General features: G+C 38.8%; 1 protein-coding gene across 2 annotated transcripts in view; it reads left to right on the top strand.

Annotated features, from left to right (window-relative positions):
- LOC149143173 (uncharacterized) overlaps positions 1–18,300 on the top strand; it is a 41,489-nt gene extending 23,189 nt beyond the window's left edge. The window contains exon 2 of one of the 2 annotated variants that reach the window (XM_089448884.1): positions 16,632–18,300. In XM_089448884.1, the coding sequence (XP_089305010.1) occupies positions 16,638–17,885 (1,248 nt within the window). In that variant the 5' untranslated portion in view covers positions 16,632–16,637 and the 3' untranslated portion in view covers positions 17,886–18,300. Of the gene's footprint in view, positions 1–16,624 lie in introns of both variants that reach the window. The other variant, XM_089448883.1, reaches the window with a different exon arrangement.
- The last annotated feature ends 251 nt before the right edge of the window (positions 18,301–18,551 follow it).

The raw sequence follows: 18,551 nt of genomic DNA on the forward strand, positions 1-18,551 counted from the left end.
AACACCCTGTCTCTATACCACCCTCGTTCACGCCACTGATGTCTGGCCACTGCCCACCAACCACTGCACAACTCTGATGCTGCATCCGTGCTGCTGCTGACACAACCATACTGCTGCCAACCCTGCATCTGCACTGCAACTCCCTCTCAACTGTTGCTGCTGCTATTGCAACTACTGCAGTTGAGAAGCATCCTAAATACTGAATGCACTGTGTTGAATATGATACATCTGTCTCCTAAGTCTTTGACTGCTACCAGCTACTGCACTGTTGACCAAGGAATCTGCACCGCTGCTGACTCTGCCACAGTGCCACTTTGCATTGTTGCCAACACTGCATTGCGCTCCTCTGTGCCTGACTACTACTAGTGTGCAATTGTTACTCTGGAATTTTACTGCATCACTAACATTGATCCATGCTGCTATTGAATATTGTGGGCCCCCATAGCAAGGTAATGATCCATGAGGAGGACACCTCAAGGATCCTGCTCAAACTTCTGCAGTTCTGGACTACAGCTCCATGTCGCCCAACCTCACTCTTGGAGGTATAGTTGCGAACATAACAAACTCTTCCTTCAACCTGGGGGACAATTTGTCTATCTCCACAGATTTTGCTGCTTGGTCTTGCATCTCCTGCTTGTCCTTCTTTTTGAGAAGACACTGCATAGTATAGTGATCAAGTTCACCACATCTAAAGCACTTGACCTTTGACAGGTCCTTTTTCTTCTTCTTTCCCCCATGCCCCTGACTAGGACCCTTCAATGCTAAGGCCGCATTTTCCTCTTCCTTGACTCTTGTTGCTGCTTCTGCTGATGGTGCTCTTTACTAGAGCCGGCCTCAACTTCTCCTGCTTCAAATCAAACCACATCTTGTCCCAACCAGGCAAAGTGTCTCTACCCAATATGCTTTGGACAAACACTTGTCAGTCCTACGAGACACTCTTCAGTGCCAATCGTACAAGCTCTGTGGGTTGGGGTGCCTCCCCAACGGCTGCACGCTGATCTCTGGCCTCTTGAATCTTGGTGAGGAAGAGATCTATGCCTTCACTTTTCTGCATCCTGACGCTTCTCAGTGTCTCCTGAAGAAACATCTTCCATTACTCGGAAGAACACTGATATCGCTGGAAAGACCATCCCACATCTCCTTGTTCGTGTTCTTGCCAGATATATGTGAGACTATATGATCACGGACTACAACCAAGATCATCAGCTTTGCCTTTGCCATTTCTTTTATGTACTCCTTCAACTGATTTGCATCTTGGATAACTGCTACCACATTATCTATATAGGCTTTCAAGCCATATTCATCTAGAAGGAAGGACATCCTAGGACATCCTAGTCTTCCAGATGACATAGTTGGAGGCTCCTTCCAACCTATCTTGATCTCTAAGCCCAACTATGGTCATCTCGAATCTGTTCTGGAAACTCCCTCTTCCTCTGCTTAGCTGCTGCTCTATAACTCACTCCCATCTGGAATGCGCAGTTCTGCTAGTTGCTATTGCCACCTGCAACTGGGAAAATTGGATTTCTTGGCTAGAACCCCTTTGAGAGAAATCTCCCTTTGCGTGTACAATTTCTCTTCCACAAGATGCAGATTTTGCTACTGCTGCAAAACCCTTTGCGTTTAACCAAGGAATCTGATCAGCGAAAAATCTAAGCTGCTAATGCTCCCTCTACCTGTTGGAATCGCTATTCTGGGAAATCGATTTTGCTGCCACCTTGCAACTAAAAATCGAACCCTTGCCCAACAATTTGTACTACCTGGCTAGGCACTACACAACACCATAAAATTTCGGCTTGCTACTCCCTCTGAACATCGAAATTTTCTTCTTTCGCTTCTGAGCTTCCCGAATCCCAACTGATCAATCATGCTCTGGTACCATGTGAAAATTTCAAGTCTGAAATCCTAATGCAGCAACTAGAAATTATTTTTCTAATTGTTAATTAATTTAACAATTTATTTGCTACGACAAATACTAAATAAATCACACTGCAACCTTCACAAATAAAATTGTGGAAAATAATAACATTGGAAACTGAGAAATATGCTAACACACTCACATCAAAATTATTACACAAATATTTTTGGACAAATGTCCATGGAAAAACCCAACTTGGAAAAACCGGTGCAACAATTGAGGGTTTTTATTATTATGCAATAGTGAAATTCTGAGTTCAATCTGGATGCTTGAAAACTGGTAATCCTGCAGAGAAAATACAGGCAAATATATGTTGAGGGAAATTACCCTCACTCTGAGCAATCTTGACACTTGACTGCCATTGAAAATCAAGTCGTCCACCTAGCTCTGCGCAACTTCTGTGTCATCTCTTTGCAGTGTGTTACATGCTTAGCCTGGAACAATTGAAGATTAAGCTGTCCTGCTTGCTACTGATTGGGAAAACGCTTCTCCGACTCTCTGGAACCTCTGCTTGGCCTTTAGAACTGAAAACGTCTTCCTTCCTCAGCAAACCAAACCACCCTTTGAAGCTTTTGTGCTGCCTCTGTGTAGTTTCTTGGAGAAATCTCTGCCTTTCTTTGCAATGCACTCACCATCTGGAAATCTTCCTCCGACTTCATTGTCTCTGCCCCTCTCTATCTCTGCTTCCTTATTGAAGCTCGAGCTCTTCCAACACTGCTGGCTTTAGAAAATCGAACTCTCCAAGGAAATCGAACTCATTGTGGTTCTCACAAGTGTCTCAAGTGTGTTCTCCATTTGCTCATCAACTTCTTCTTATAATCTTCTGTTGGACCTCGGACGACCAAGATTAAAACTTAATCAAGGGCCCAGATTAATTCCCTATCGATCTATGTGAGTTTCTAGATGATTTACACCTTATCTCAATTAATTTTGATTAGTTAACCCATTTTCCTAAGTTTAGACTTAAGAAATAACTAAAAATAGGTTAATAATCTAATTGAGACATTTCTAGGTGGAATTTCTAGAAACAATTTTTGGATTGTGGAGAACTCCTGTGTTTTAGCCTCTACACAGTTTCGAGACTAGAACACCTCTATTCTACAAAAACTAACATACAGTCTTTTAAAATATATATATCTTCTCTTTTTTTTAATATATTTTGATTTTTTAGAAAATATATATATATATATATATATATATATAGCACCATATTTTTTTCTTTTTTCTTTTTTTAATGGCCAAAGGCCTGACGACAAAATGGAGAATCTCCAAAATTGTGTAGTGAAACACTTCGATCACAACAACAAAGTTGACGAAAATTGATGGCCAAAGGCTGGATCAGATTGGCTCTGTGTAGGGGTTAAGCGGCTAGAGGATCAAACAACTCTAATACCAAATGTTATGAACAAAGTTCACATATGCAACGAAATACTCAGAAGATCTGAAATATATAAATATCCATGATAGGACAAATAGTATATTAATATAGAAATGTACAAAAAGTATGAGATGGTGGAATTGTTACAAATGAGGGCTCACTTATATTCCTAGGTAGGTGCCCCTTCATGAATGGTCATGTCCTTATGAGACATGCCTCTTCAGTATACTAATCACACTGTTAACTATTTGTTATTAATAATTTACATTCATAACACAATGGGCACGACCCAATCCATAACATGTATGCACTACATGGGAGGTATTGCGGTTGTGAGCCCCTTGAAAGCTACATCACCTTGGAAACACTCTCCCCAAAGGTAGCTCTTGTCACCCCTCTCTGCTCCTTTTTGGGGCGATCCTTTCGAGACTACGTGGAGTCCTGGGGGTCCCTTCTCCATCGTGTCCCCTCCTCATTTGTTGCAACAACATTCTTTTGACCCTCTTTGGCCACAACATCTTGGACGTTGAATCTCGGGGTTTAAATCGTGATGTCACTTGCTGTCTCTTCTAGGGGCAAAGCGTAGGGCTATGAGTTGTCACACCTCACACTAAAGCTTGCAACCCCTTTTTTTCCATACACAAGCGCATTCACACCTCGTGGCACTTATCCCACCGAACAAGCCCCACTCGACACGTCATCTCGGAAGATGGGTCCCGATGGTTCTACCAAGCACTTCGTTCAAATTCTCTAGGGTGTGGGGTGATGTCATCGCTCTTAAACATCGGGGGGACATCATCTCTTGTCACGTTCTCCACTCCATGTGCCACGTGATTGTGGGTTCCACTACAGAGTTTCCCTGCAACGTTTCACATGGTCTTTTCTTCATCGTTTGCGTTGGGTAATAGGCCCCACTGCCACATCATCTTGGGGATTTTATCTCGGGAGATTTCCTTTGGTGCTCCCCTGAAAACCTTTGGGGTACCAAGCTTTCGGGGTCATTCGATGTACGTGAGTGCTTCCCCATTGTCGACCCGGATTTCTCCTACCTCAAGCTTTTGGTCACAATGTTGCCTTGTGCTTTGGGCTTAAAAGAAGCCTAGCCCTGCGCTTAGCGACCGCTTAATGAATGTACAAGGCCATTGCTCAGGCCTATGATACATAGTCAATGGCACACAAGGGCATATGTAGGGTCTTTCAGCCTATCCCTCCTGAGATTTAACAAAGCTCGATCGTGGCCATGGACCTCTATACACCTGTGATCATATATATATATATATATATCCATTACGCTATCGCTTCCGAGCTGTAACAGGTGAAATACAACCCAATGCATATAGTCACATATATCTTCATATGAAAAGGCTACTTACGCGCCACTCGATTAAATTCAAATCTCATAATAGCACACAAGTCTTTGAATAAGAGATTTCACTTACGTATTTAACTAGTTATCAAGGTTACAATACAATCCAAAATTAATCACAGGAAAACGATTCTTCCTTAAAATCATTACACGGATCATTAGCATTCCTCCTTTACGAGTGCAGTCCCAATTTCATATCTTCCTCCCCACATTCAACCAATGCAAAACATATGCAAAAAAACATTTAAACAAGGAGCACAAGTAAACACTTATCTTATGCTGCACAACAACTTGCCGATTGAGAGTGGGACTCTAACTTTCTACCCAACCAGAGACAAGCTGCAACCACAATTACTTGTAGCTATCACCCTTGAGCCAGATTCTAGTGCTTGAGGTGGAGTGCTTCTTAAGAGGAAATTCAACCAACAGAACAACTGAAACGGGATGCCATAAGGCCACATTGCCTTTATCCATCAGCTACAAAAGTTTTCACTCTGTCCTTTCAGACATAATTAACATCCATGCCAGGATACCACAGTGCAAAGAGTCTCAGCTCACTTTCAGGAGAAGGGAGTCCACATTTAGGAAGGTCCATCAATGGAGAAGCTACTGATGATTAATGAGGGCAACTCTCCAGGTGGTTCATCAGTGAGTCAAGCGCTAGAGCTTCAGCCCCAAGGCAACCGTTGGTGGTTCATCAGCCCTCACAAGCACCTCAGTGTCTCTTACCTCTCCCGTAGTTTCATCAATCCACAAGCTTCCAGTGGGTTATTAAGCCTTACAGGTAAGCCACTACTCTCTATAAAGCTTTTACCCAGCAAGCCTTTATGAGGGTTCTTCAGCTGGTTTCTATCTCTCCGGTGTTTACTTTCTGCCAAATCTGATCACTGCTCTCTCTGTTTTCTCACATCCACCCTTGGAGGAAATTTTCTCAGTGTTACTGCATTCTCTCCTCTGCTTCCTGTGCATGTGCCTAAGAGGGTAACCGAATAAATTCCCTTCTTCCACTGTCTCTGCGCGTGAGAGGGAATCCGAGAGAGCCTGTTCTTCACCACCTATGCGTATGCGCATCGTGTGTGCTCCTCCTTGCCAAATGGTCTAACCGTCTGTCTCCTTCCTAGTTCCAATTTCCACGCGTGTCATCCCTCTGAGAGCGCAGCCCACACCTGTCTTTAAATTTTCGTCCTCTTCTTGCTTGTTGCTGGAGCTAGAGGACACCTGGACCTGTCCACTTCTTCTTAGTTAAATTTATTGTTCAGTCAGCTCCTCAACCAACCGAGACTGATATTTAAAGCAACCCATTCCTCAAGCAATTTCCCTTCTCAAACAATCTGGAATCTCTGTCCCTTCTCTCTGCCTTTAATTAATTTCAAATTATTTACAAAGGGAAAAATATTAACCAGGGGATGTTACATCCACTACCAAAAAGGGCCCACAATACTTGGGAGAGTTATGCACACCTGCCTGTAGAAAGGGAGCTATTTGGTTTGGTCCTCACCTGTCTGAAGGTGCTCCCCCCAGCTGAAAATCAGCTGTGCAGTGCATCCTGAAGGCTCAAGCCCTGTAAAATACAATTCCTTTCAGCTGTTGTGAAACTTCCAGTAGGGAAATTTGAGTTTTCAGTGAAATGGATATTAGTAAATAATCATAATGTTCTAGAAGCTTTTGGGGTTTAAGCAATTCACTATTGTAATATTCCACCAAGTTTTGGGGACATGGGGATGCATCTCAGGGATCTACAGAGAGATCCTCTTATTTTTGGGGATGTCATAGGGAATGTTGGTCCCCTACTCCAAAATTTTAAATATAGATAAAAAAATCAAGATATTAAATTTAATAGAGGTTTTTAATATGATCATAAATTATACAATTAAAATACTAACATCCATGATCCAAAGTCGAATTGGCAATTACACAATTCGGAAACTGGTTATTCAAAATAGGAGAATAATTGTCTTTCCTCTTACAAAATCATCAACGTCCAGATCAAAATGAAATGCAATGATGCATCATATAATTACACCAATCATTATTTAAACAATAGAGTTAAGGCTGTCAACAAAAAAAAAGAACTGGAACAATTCTCAAGCCACTAGTCATTCTCAATAAACGTTTGTTAGGTCCTTTGCATCTATTTGCTGCAAGGAACTTTAAGCATTGTCTGTGGGAATGTGAAGGCAGCTGGCCTCAAGTTAAAATCTAATGGCTATTCTAACTTTTCCCAAAAGAAATGAAAAACGGTTGATGCATTGTGCTGGACGTGAAATGGATATTAGTAAATAATCATAATGTTCTAGAAGCTTTTGGGGTTTAAGCAATTGACTATTGTAATATTCCACCAAGTTTTGGGGACATGGGGATGCATCTCAGGGATCTGCAGAAAGATCCTCTTATTTTAGGGGATGTCAAGGGGAATGTTGGTCCCCTACTCCAAATTTAAAATTCTAAATATAGATAAAAAAAATTAAGATATTAAATTTAATAGAGTTTTTTAAGATGATCATAAATTATACAATTAAAGTACTAACATCGATGATCCAAAGTCCAATTGGCAATTACACAATTCGGAAACTGGTATTCAAAATAGGAGAATAATTGTCTTTCCTCTTACAAAATCATCAATGTCCAGATCAAAATGAAATGCAATGATGCATCATATAATTACGCCAATCATTGTTAAACAATAGAGTTAAGACTGTCAACAAAAAAAGAGCTGGAACAATTCTCAGGCCACTAGTCATTCTCAATAAACCTTTGTTAGGTCCTTTGCATCTATTTGCTGCAAGGAACTTTAAGCATCGTCTGTGGGAATGTGAAGGCAGCTGGGCTCAAGTTAAAATCTAACTGCTATTCTAACTTTTCCCAAAAGAAATGAAAAATGCTTGATGCTTTTTTAAGTTTTCACTGAAAGAATTGTGCTGGATGTGAAATGCACTTGGAATTTGGTAGAAAACCCTTGCTATCTATACTTCACTGCCTTTGAATGCTTGCTGTTCGCAAAGACCTAACTTCATCCTTCATCCTCCTTGATGTGATCAAACTAATGTATTGTAGGTGAGAAATGACAGAAGTTATGCTTGAGTCTTGAGAGGGTTATATAAAGAGGAAAAGTCATGCAGAGGGCAGTGGAACTAGGGATGGCAGGGGACATTCCTGATGAAGTTTCCATGTCAAAGTGGTGTGAGGAGCCTAAGGGGATGCTTCCCTATGGAAGATTAAACTATTGACCTCTTGCACCTTGTTTGACAAAATTGTTCTCCTTCAGGGCTTGTCCTTCAAGATAGCAATTACCGTGTTTTTCACTCTGTATGCTTTCCCAGTTAAGAATTGAGATAGAGATGGGTTTAATTAAAATTCTTGGTCATATTCATTCTTTTGCTCAAAATCTAGGGAAACCAAATTTCAGTACTAAATCATTGTTCCAGAACTATGGTACACCAAGAACATGATAGAATAATTCACCACTTAGATATCAAGCACTTCTTTGCCAGGCAAGTATACTTCACTGCCTTTGAATGCTTGCTGTTCGCAAAGACCTAACTTCATCCTTCATCCCCCTTGATGTGATCAAACTCATGTATTGTAGGTGAGAAACGATAGAAGTTATGGTTTGAGTCTTGAGAGGGTTATGTAAAGAGGAAAAATCATGCAGAGGGCAGTGGAACTAGGGATGGCAGGGGACATTCCTGATGAAGTCTCCATGTCCAAGGGGTGTGAGGAGCCTAAGGGGACACTTCCCTATGGAAGATTAAACTATTGACCTCTTGCACCTTGTTTGACAAAATTGTTCTCCTTTATATGGATTCATGGCTTCTTGGAAAAAGATAAATGAATATTTGTATAAATATCAGTGATCAACAACGTGATCACTCCTCATCATGATCAAAATCATCAACCAGACCAATCCACTTAATAAATCGGGTTTCAAACTGGAACTGATCAAACCGGGACTGGTAAGATCTCAATGAACTGGTCTTTAAAAAAATACTTGAAATAATTAGTTTTTAATAAAAAAATTATTTTTAAGATTTAAAACCATGATTCCAAACCAATAGAGACAAAATATGCAAGGTTTTCTCATCTATATACCATGTAAAGGTGAATATATCAAAATGGCTCAGAGTGCAATACCTATCAACAATAAAATACATAATCAATGAGACTCTAAATGGTCTCTAGAGTCCAAAAACAATGCTCTAAGCTATGGGGCCACTGACCTTATAACAGTCTACATATCAGTGATCAACAACGTGATCACTCCTCATCATGATCAAACTCATCACCACTACTAGACAAGGGATCATCAACATAAGCTACATAAATAATATGGCCGAGAGTTTGAGGACTCCTAAAATTCTCTACAACTTTCATAGTAGTAGCAAAAATAGACATCAAAACTACAAATCACTGATCAACATGGTTACTCATGAAACTCATCATTGATTCAACGCTACTAGAAATGGGATCATCAACAAGAGATACATAAACATCATCTAGCTCAAAGTCTTTAGACTTGGATTGCTCAACCTTATAACATGATAGAAATTGAAAAAGTTTAACATGCCTAACCAATGATTTTGGTTTGAGTGAAGGGTTCATCTCCTCAACCTTATAATGTGGTAGAAAAAGATTAGCATGCCTAACTAGTTGTTTTCCTTTGAGTGAAGGGTACATTCTTGTTAAGGCCATGGTAGAGGAGTTCAACAATCAATACCACCAACATCAAGAAAGTTCAACAATCATGCCACCAACATCAAGGTTCGTAAAGGGCTTCATGCTCTCGATCAAATGCCAATCTCATACCCTCACGCATGATAGAATCAAATGGAAACATTGCAAACCCCCAAACCATGAAATCCTGAAAACCATTAAGTTTGCTAAATTTTGAGTGAAATCTAAAATTCTAGTTTCTCCACATGAAATCCAATGTGGTCGAAACCACTCTCAAACATCCCAAGTCATTTCATGGTAATGTTCAAAATTTAAGTAAAAGGATGAAAATGAAAAATAAAGGAAATATCACCTTTACTTTAAGAATTTAACATTATCATTAATTGCCAACATTGCTAGGGTTGAGATGTGTCAGGCAAATGAGAGGGTAGGCATGTTTTCCTTGGAGGGGCTATTTTTGGAGGAAAACAACTCTAAATTTCTCTCAAAACAACTTCAAAACTCACAAAATTGCATTATGTGGGGTTCGTAGCAGGCCTGATAATAAACCCGGCTAGTTTGACCATAAACCGGCCAGTTCTGTCATAATCCGGCCAGTTTGGTCTAGTTTTTGTGATTTTTTGGTGAAGTCAGCCCTTAAATCGGGTAATTTTTCTCGGTTCGACCCGGTTGCCTAATGAACTGGCCAGTTTGACCGGTTTTTGTTTCATGCCCACTGATTCTAAAACTACGAGGGAAACCACTTGACCCAAAATGTAGAATAGTTAAATTGCGCCCAACTCTATTGCATCTTTCTGTGACAAATGTTTTCTCCATTGTCAATGGCTTGGTCATTAAGATTTAATAGTGTTTCGGCCTTAAAAATGGGGCCTAAACTTGGTAGATATAACAACAACAAATTTTGTCCAAATATGAACAATGTGGACCCCTTTCCCGGGGCTAACTCTTGGTTGTAGAAGCAGTTTGCATTAGCCTTTGTTGGAATTGATTGAGAATTTGATGTGGCAATGAATTGGCTTCAAGACTTTGATGTTTGAACAAATTACCTATAGTTCCAGACAATTTTTTACCTACTGGGAGAATGCTTGTGCAAAGTCTTGTTTAATATTGTTAGAAAATCAAAAGACAAAGATTTTCTTATCTTGATAGTTGTGATTTTTTTGAGTTCTTATTAGCTTCTTTTATATCTTATTTTATCTTCTTATCATCAAGCAACTACCAACAATATAAGTACATGAAGATCAACACAAGAAAGACACAGGATGTAGGCTCTCAGCTAGGGCTAAAACCCCTCTTCTAGGGGAAAACCCAAAAATTCTGTTCTCTTCTCTTCTATAGAACCAAATCAAATGAGATGACAAAGACCTTTTGACCAAGATAAAGGCCTCCTCCAATCTACCAAGTCAGCGTCCCAAGATGATTAGCTAAACTTCAAAAGTCAACTCAAGTCAAACTGCTTCAATCCTGCAACAAACTTAGATTTCGACCCTCTTGCTTCAGATTTTTCGGCCCTACTGCAGACCTGCAACTTCGGCCTTCTTGCAGCAACCCAAAAACACGCATGTGGCATAAAAGAGAGAAAAATGATCTTCAATTGCTTTGCTAGGGTTCCTCCTTTTTCGCTTAGGGTTTCTCCTTGCCCTTCTAGGTATTTTGCACTTCTTTCTCCTCTTCAAGATGCAGATCAAACTTACTTGCATGAGTGGTCTAGTGAGGTTGAGTAGCACTTCTATATATAGCGTTTTGTGTGGTTGAATTTTCTTGATGAGGCCCACTTGACTGGAGGGAAAGCCGACTTGGTGGAGGAGGGTTTAGATTACCAATTCACATCAAAATAATTTTATTTCTTGACTCATGACATAAACCGAAGAAGCCTTCAATGGAGGCTTTGACCTAGAAACAAAATAAACTAAGCATGAAACCCATGCTTATAAATAATTTCTATTTTTATAAATAATTTTTCTCTTTATAAATAATTTTCTTTTCTTTCTTTTTGACAAATATATTACATTATGAGTCAAATACAATTATGAAGACCGATGCTAGTTACATTCTTCAACACTCCCTCTTAACTAGGGAGGTATTCATAATTGTTCAAGCAGTACAAGGTTGACCTCAATTTGAAATGTTTCAAGAAGAGTACAACAACATACGCAATGCTAGGGATACCATTACTACCAAGGTATCCTTCCAACAAGGACTAAGGTGTCATCTAGGCATTTGCCACTATAGGTACCATCAAGCTACAACCGTGGTATCAATCCAACAGAATATAGATACCATCTAGGCTTCCATGCCTTAACACCAACCCTTATAGGGATCCAAGTATTAACACTAAATAAGAGCTCCACACGATGCCCTCCCTTATGGGATCTACACATCAATGGAGATCTCAATACTACCCATGCCAAGATGTACTCCTAAGTACCATCATATAGGCAGTTTTATGGTACTTCATCTCTCTCCCTCTTAACTAAGTCAAAGATATATCCACCAATGCGAGCATGCCCCTAAAATAAACTAGCTTCTTGGTGGGAAGAGATATTGTCATCATATCAACTACTTGTTCATTTGATGGTACGTATTGTAGCTTCACGACCCCAATCAATATCAATCTTTCAATGTACATGTTCTTGTATGCTATCCAAAACATCCAATTCGTGTTCATTACTTCATCAATAACCATCAATAGTGCTTTAGCCTTTATCCGATCTTTTTCTTTTCTTCAAGGTCTTTACTATAGTTGTCACAATATGCCCTCCCTCTTAACTAGGGAGATATACACTTCCTTTATCCAAGCTTCTTCTCTATTAGGGAACAAGTCCATCAACAACTCAGCCACACAGGCTCTTTCTTTCGCACCATCATATCATCGGAGAACTTCAACTTTTAGGAACATCATTCCTTCTATCTTCACATGGCAACAAGGTTATCTATTAGTCAACAATGTAAACTTCAATGTTATCAGGGTTCTTACAACTCCCTCTTTCCATCATGCTCAACATCATCATCAAGTCATCAACAAGTATGAGGTAGGCAAACATTTTCAACATCTTGAAGATTATGTACCTGCAAATCTTATCAAGTATAACCAAGCACAAATATACAAGAACATAAAGTTAACTTCATCAATATAGGGTTGGCATGTTATCATAATGGGAGCATCTAGGGTTATTAGTAACTTAAAATAAGAAATCAAACTTAAGATATCCAAAACCGAAACCTAGTTAGGTTTTCAATAAACAAGGGTTACACCTTTCATGCCATAGACTTTCACAATAATTTTAGCTAGGGTTTTTGTCACAAACCGTAGATTCCATCATCAAGACTAAAGCCTTGGATATCAACAACTAAATCAAGTTAGGATTTCAATCATAGCTAAAGCATTATTACATCTAGGGTTTCATTATTAAGCCTTGGAATCTTATATCAATCCCTAATAGGGTTTTGTTGTAAACCCTAGATACAAACATCAAAGCTTTAATGTTAGATATACAACTCGACCAAGCTAGGGTTTTAATCAAACAAAATCATATACAACTAGGGTTTCATTCCTACGATCTTACATTGACTATTGCAAGGGTTTTGTCATAAACCCTAATTCATCAAACCTTAAATAGTTAGGGTTTCCTCATATGTTCTAGATAAACCCTAAAAGGCTAGGGTTTCATTATTAACATCAGCATACCCTAAACATCAAAAGGCTATTGTTTTATAGCGAACCCTAAAGGTATGGGTTTTACCAAAGTGAACAAAAGATAGATAAGGGTTGATTTAATTCAAAGATTAATCACCCTAAATAAGAATCTTGATGGTTCAAAACCCTAGATATGAGAGAGTTAGTAATATAAAGCAAGACAAATGATCGTACCTTCTTATATGAGGAATAACAACAAATTTTGCAATTTTAAACATACCTTGAGTTGCTCCTTTTACAAACCTTGTAGGATTTCTTATTGAAGGGCTTCCTCTACAACTAAGCTTCTTTCTTCTTATTTTAAGTCTCTCTTAGACTCTGGCCATAATCCTTATTGCATTCAATCTTTTAAAGTATACTGCAATCTTTCCCTCCAAGGAAAACACAAGAGAAAGGATTATAAACAAGCACAAAAGGAAACTAGACAGATATAGGAAGTCAACAAAGAAAAGACATGAAGAATAGAATACTTACCTTTTGTAAATGGTGGGAAGCTCCCTCTTGAAATTACATCATTTTAGTCTTGTGAGGGAATCCTTCAATTCATCAAAACAACTCAAGAAGTTTTCTTAACAAAACATATTACATCTATAAACGCTAAAAATAAAAAAGAAAGGTTTATTTTAAAAATTAAAACAATATCCTATACTAGAGGTAAAGGATATATGAGACTTAATAGAATAAGTTTTTGACTTCAATATCCTCAGTTTTAGACTTCTTTGGAGGATTATCATAGGTAGCAACTGTAGCTTGATCCCTTTCTCTCTTCTTGTTCTTAGGATTATCTGGGCATTGATTCTTATAATGACCCATCTTGTGATAATGATAGCATTCTATTTTAGAGAGGCCAATCTTCCCATGATTTTTCGTTGGCCCCTTAAACTTCTTATATCCCCCTTTCTTTTGGTCAATTTTCCCATGATTTTTCTTTGGCCCCTTAAACTTCTTATATCCTCCTTTCTTCTTGACATGAGCAGAGTAGGCATTTGAGGCATTTTCTTCATTTTCTTTCTTACCTTCTATCAAGGAGAGATGAGCTTCTTCTTGTATACAAGTAGACCACATTTCTTTGAAGGATGGAGAGTTCTTCCAACTACTAATTCCAATTGCAAAGGCATTCCAAGACTTTGGTAGTCCTAGAAGGGCAACAATCACAAGTTCTTTTTCAGGGACTACTTCATCAATTGCTTGTAGTTCATCTCTAATACGACAATTCTTACAAAATAGGAAGATACTATATCATCTTTTGTCATTTTTACTGTTCGAAGTTCATTCTTTAGACTTGCCACTTGTCCAATATTCTTGATTGTAAATAACTTGGAGAGAGCCTCATACATTTTTATTGAAGAATCTAGCGTGGATATGTAGGGAATCAAGTTATCTTTAACTCCATCCACAATTAGTAAGTTCATGGCAATAATGTCACTTTCTTTGTACTTCTCCTTTCTAGCATCATTTGAAGGTTCCTTGATTTTTCCTAGTACAAAATCCAATACCTTATTCTTTGCAAGGATGAGGTCCATCCTTGTTTTCCATGCTCTATAGTTAGAGGCTCCTTGAAGTTTGTTCTTAGATTTCATTGATGAGGCCATAGGTGAACTTACTTGATGAAAACTAGATATCCTTTTAAGACTTCTTTTCTTCTCTTAAATCCTTCCTTGAGATGATGAGAGCTATTGGTCTTCAAGCTTCCTTTTTCCTTTTTCTTCACCTTAGCTCTGAAAGCATGTTAGAAAATCAAAAGGCAGAAAGATTTCCATATCTTGATAGTTACTTTTGATTTCTTAAAATTCCTATTAGCTTCTTTTATACCTTCTTTTATCTTCTTATCATTAAGCAACTACCAACAATATAAGTACATGAAGATCAACACAACAATGACAGAAGATGTAGACTCTCAGCTAGGGCTACAACCCCTCTTCTAGGGGAAAACCCAAAAATCCTCCTCTCTTCTATAGAACCAAATCAGATTAGATGACCAAGACCTTTTGACCAAGACAAAGACCTCCTCCAATCCACCAAGTCAGCCTCCCAAGATTGATGAGCTAAACTTCAAAAGTCAACTCAAGTCAAACTGATTCAATCCTGCAACAAACTCTGATTTTGGCCCTCCCACTTCAAATTTTTGGCCCTACTACATACCTGCAACTTCGGCATTCGTGCAGCAACCCATAAACTCACACGTGTGGCAGAAAAAGAGAGAAAAATAGTCTTCAATTGCTTCACTAGGGTTCCTCCTTTTTCACTTAAGGTTTCTCCTTGTCCTTCTAGGTATTTCACACTTCTTTCTCCTCTTCAAGATGCAGAGTGAACTTACTTGAATGAGTGGTCTAATTAGGTCGAGTAGCACTTCTATATATAGCCTTTTGTGTGGTCAAATTCCCTTGATGAGGCCGGCTTGGTGGAGGAGGGTTTAGACTACCAATTTACATCAAAATAATTTTCTTTCTTGACACATAAAGCCCAAGAAGAGTCCATTACATGATGACAAGGACTAAGACTCATGACATAAACCCTAGAAGCCTTCAATGGAGGTTTTAACCTAGAAACAAAATCAACAAAGCATGAAATCCATGCTTATAAATAATTTTCTTTTCTTTCTTTTTGACAAATATATTATATCATGACTCAAATACAATTATGAAGACCAATACCAATTACATTCTTCAACAAATTTAATATTCTTAGTTTAGCAACATAGCGTGAGTAGCAGTACTTGTCACTCAAAAATTAAAATGTCTCTGAACTTTCTGGAGAGCTTTTATAAATTCTGAGTGCCTCCTCAAGCCCCTACAGCTCTTAAATTCCTTGAAAGTAACTCAAATGACTTCATTGCCACACTTTTTGGACTTCTTTCCAGGCAAGTGAAAAGCCACAAGTGAGAGAGCTTCTGTTTTTATGCTTATTTTGTCTTTGAAATCACTTCATCGTCATGCTTTTTGGAGTTCTTTCCAGACAATTGAATAGCCACAAATGGGAGAGCTTCTGTTTTTATGCTTATTTTGTCGTTGTTATTCTTGGAGTTTTTGTCTATATGAGCCTCAAATTTCTCTTTATTACGACATTTGTGTGGGGTCCTTGAGATTAATGTGACTCTTAAATTTTTATTATGAGCTCAAATATAGTGAAATTTTAAATGTAGTTCCCGAGGGCGAACATTAAAGCTGATCGTTTTATGCCTTCTTTCTGGGGCTGCATATAGCATATGAATTAATTGATGTTGCTGGCGTGAAAACTAGTGAGAATAGGTGGTCCTCATGTAGCCTGATTTAGTTTCAGGATGCACTATTTTCATTCCATCTATTTTTCCTGTGTTAGCAACTCAGCAAAATATCACATGTAAGAGAATGATGAGCTTTCTATATTTAATAATGGAGAAATTGTTTCCTCCCTCTTGAAAGCTGAGAAGTGTGCACAAATCATAAATTCATGCCAGGTTCAGAGTTATTTTATTTAGCCATCTTTTCTTAAGGAATAAATTATTTGGTTAAGGTTTGTTTACTTTTAAGTCAGTATGCAAATATTTGATGCTGACGTGCCTGGATGATCGAGCAATCCCCTGACTAACAGTTTGCTTACTTTTATCTCTGTGATTAGCTAATAGATAAAGATGCCAAAGGATCTTGAGCAGTCCAATAACTTGGTTTCACGCAAGGCTAGGTGTTCCAGATATCATCCTTACAGTGAGCAGCATCTTATCTCTGGAGAAAACTCATTGAAAGATGAAGAAATCAATGTTCAGAAGAAAGAGTGGGATAATACAGTGTGCCTAATTTGTATGGAGCATCCACATAATGCTGTGCTTCTCTTGTGTAGTTCTTCTGACAAGGGTTGCTGTCCTTACATGTGTGATACAAGTTATCGGCATTCAAATTGCCTTGATCGGTACAGAAAGCCCCTGGCAAATTTCCATAGCCATTCATCTCAGAGTATTGAAGTTTATATCAATGATGCCGGAAGTGGTGTAAGATCATTGACAAACATGGATGAATACCCTGGAATAGGAGGGCCAGGAAATACCAGAGAAATTCTTGCTGGGTCTTGGACCTCGAGGTCAGAAGGATCTGAAGATTCACAAAATAGGAGGGCTTCACATATGTTGTCAGAATTACAGCCAGGCAGGATAAGAGATGCACCAGTAAGAGATGAAGGAGAAACATCAGATTCTGTTAACACACGGCAACTTGGGAATGAAAATGAAGCACACTTGAATGGTGAAGTTGAGCTGAAATGCCCTCTTTGTAGAGGCACAGTGAATGGGTACAAGGTTGTAGAAGCTGCAAGACAATATCTGAACATGAAGATGAGAAATTGTTCCCACGAGTCATGCTCTTTTAGTGGAACTTATGAAGAACTCCGCAAACATGCAAGAAGCGTTCATCCAACAGCTAGACCAGCAGAGGTTGATCCTTCCCGTCAATGTGCTTGGCGGCATTTAGAACGTCAACGCGATTTTGGGGATGTGCTCAGTACCATACGTTCAGCCATGCCGAGTGCAATTGTGCTTGGGGATTATGTTATTGATAGTGAAGATGGAGTTCATTTTGACCAAGGTGATGAGAATGAAAATTTCACATCTTCTCGAAGTTGGTGGACAACATTCTTTTTGTTTCATATGATTACTCCCATTGCTTCATTAGCAGATGCTAGAGGGTTCCCAGCAAGATGGAGGGCTGCAAGGAGGCAACATATATCTCCTGGCATGCTTTCAGTACAACACATGTTGGGTGATCATATAGTGGACACTGATAGTGAAGAATCGGACAGTGTTTCAACTAATGAGGCAAGTAATGTTGCTTCTGAATCCAGGAGGAGAAGACGTTCAAATAGGTTCAGGCATGGCCGTGAATTGCCTTGAGGTTTCAGTTGCTGGCTTTAATATTCTTAATGCATACTGTGCATAAAGCTATCTGCTTCTTTCCTAAATGATGCTGCTTTTCAACTGTTCATATCAATGAAGATTTCTCTTTGTTAATGTTGAAGTTCATCCAATAAAGTAAAGTTGTAACTGTTTGTAGGTCAAAATGTTCAAAATTCAAATTACTATTTAAGATATTGTATGTTGATTTAGAGCAGGTCTGCTGTAGTTGTAATTTATTTATGAAACTATTTGTCATGGTCAACTGCTGGTCTGCTATTGTTTAGGAGACCTGGAATCGTTGTTGAGTGGGATTTTTTTCCTTGTGTTCGTGGATTCAGTTATTTGTGAATAAGACAGGAATAAGTTGAAAATATCCCATTCTAGAATGGTCTGGACGGGATTTGAACTTGCATTTAATTGATTTGATTATGTATTGTCCACTCAGGCAGGCCAGTTCACCCACTCAGAGAATATATTCGGGCAGAGACTACACTACCGTATCCAAGAATATACAAGTGTATTTATATTGAAGCAGTCTTGGGTGGTCATAATTTGAGAAAAGGCCTTGGGTATCGATGGTGGCATTTCGTGAGTTGATTTTGATTTTCAGATTAAAAGACCTTGTATAAATTTATGAATTTGTTTTTGAAGATTTCCTGAGTG

The sequence above is a fragment of the Pinus tabuliformis genome, chromosome X, assembly GCF_031772625.1.
Source record: "Pinus tabuliformis cultivar Carrire ecotype Pingquan chromosome X, CPIR1, whole genome shotgun sequence".
NCBI classification, from domain to species: domain Eukaryota; kingdom Viridiplantae; phylum Streptophyta; class Pinopsida; order Pinales; family Pinaceae; genus Pinus; species Pinus tabuliformis.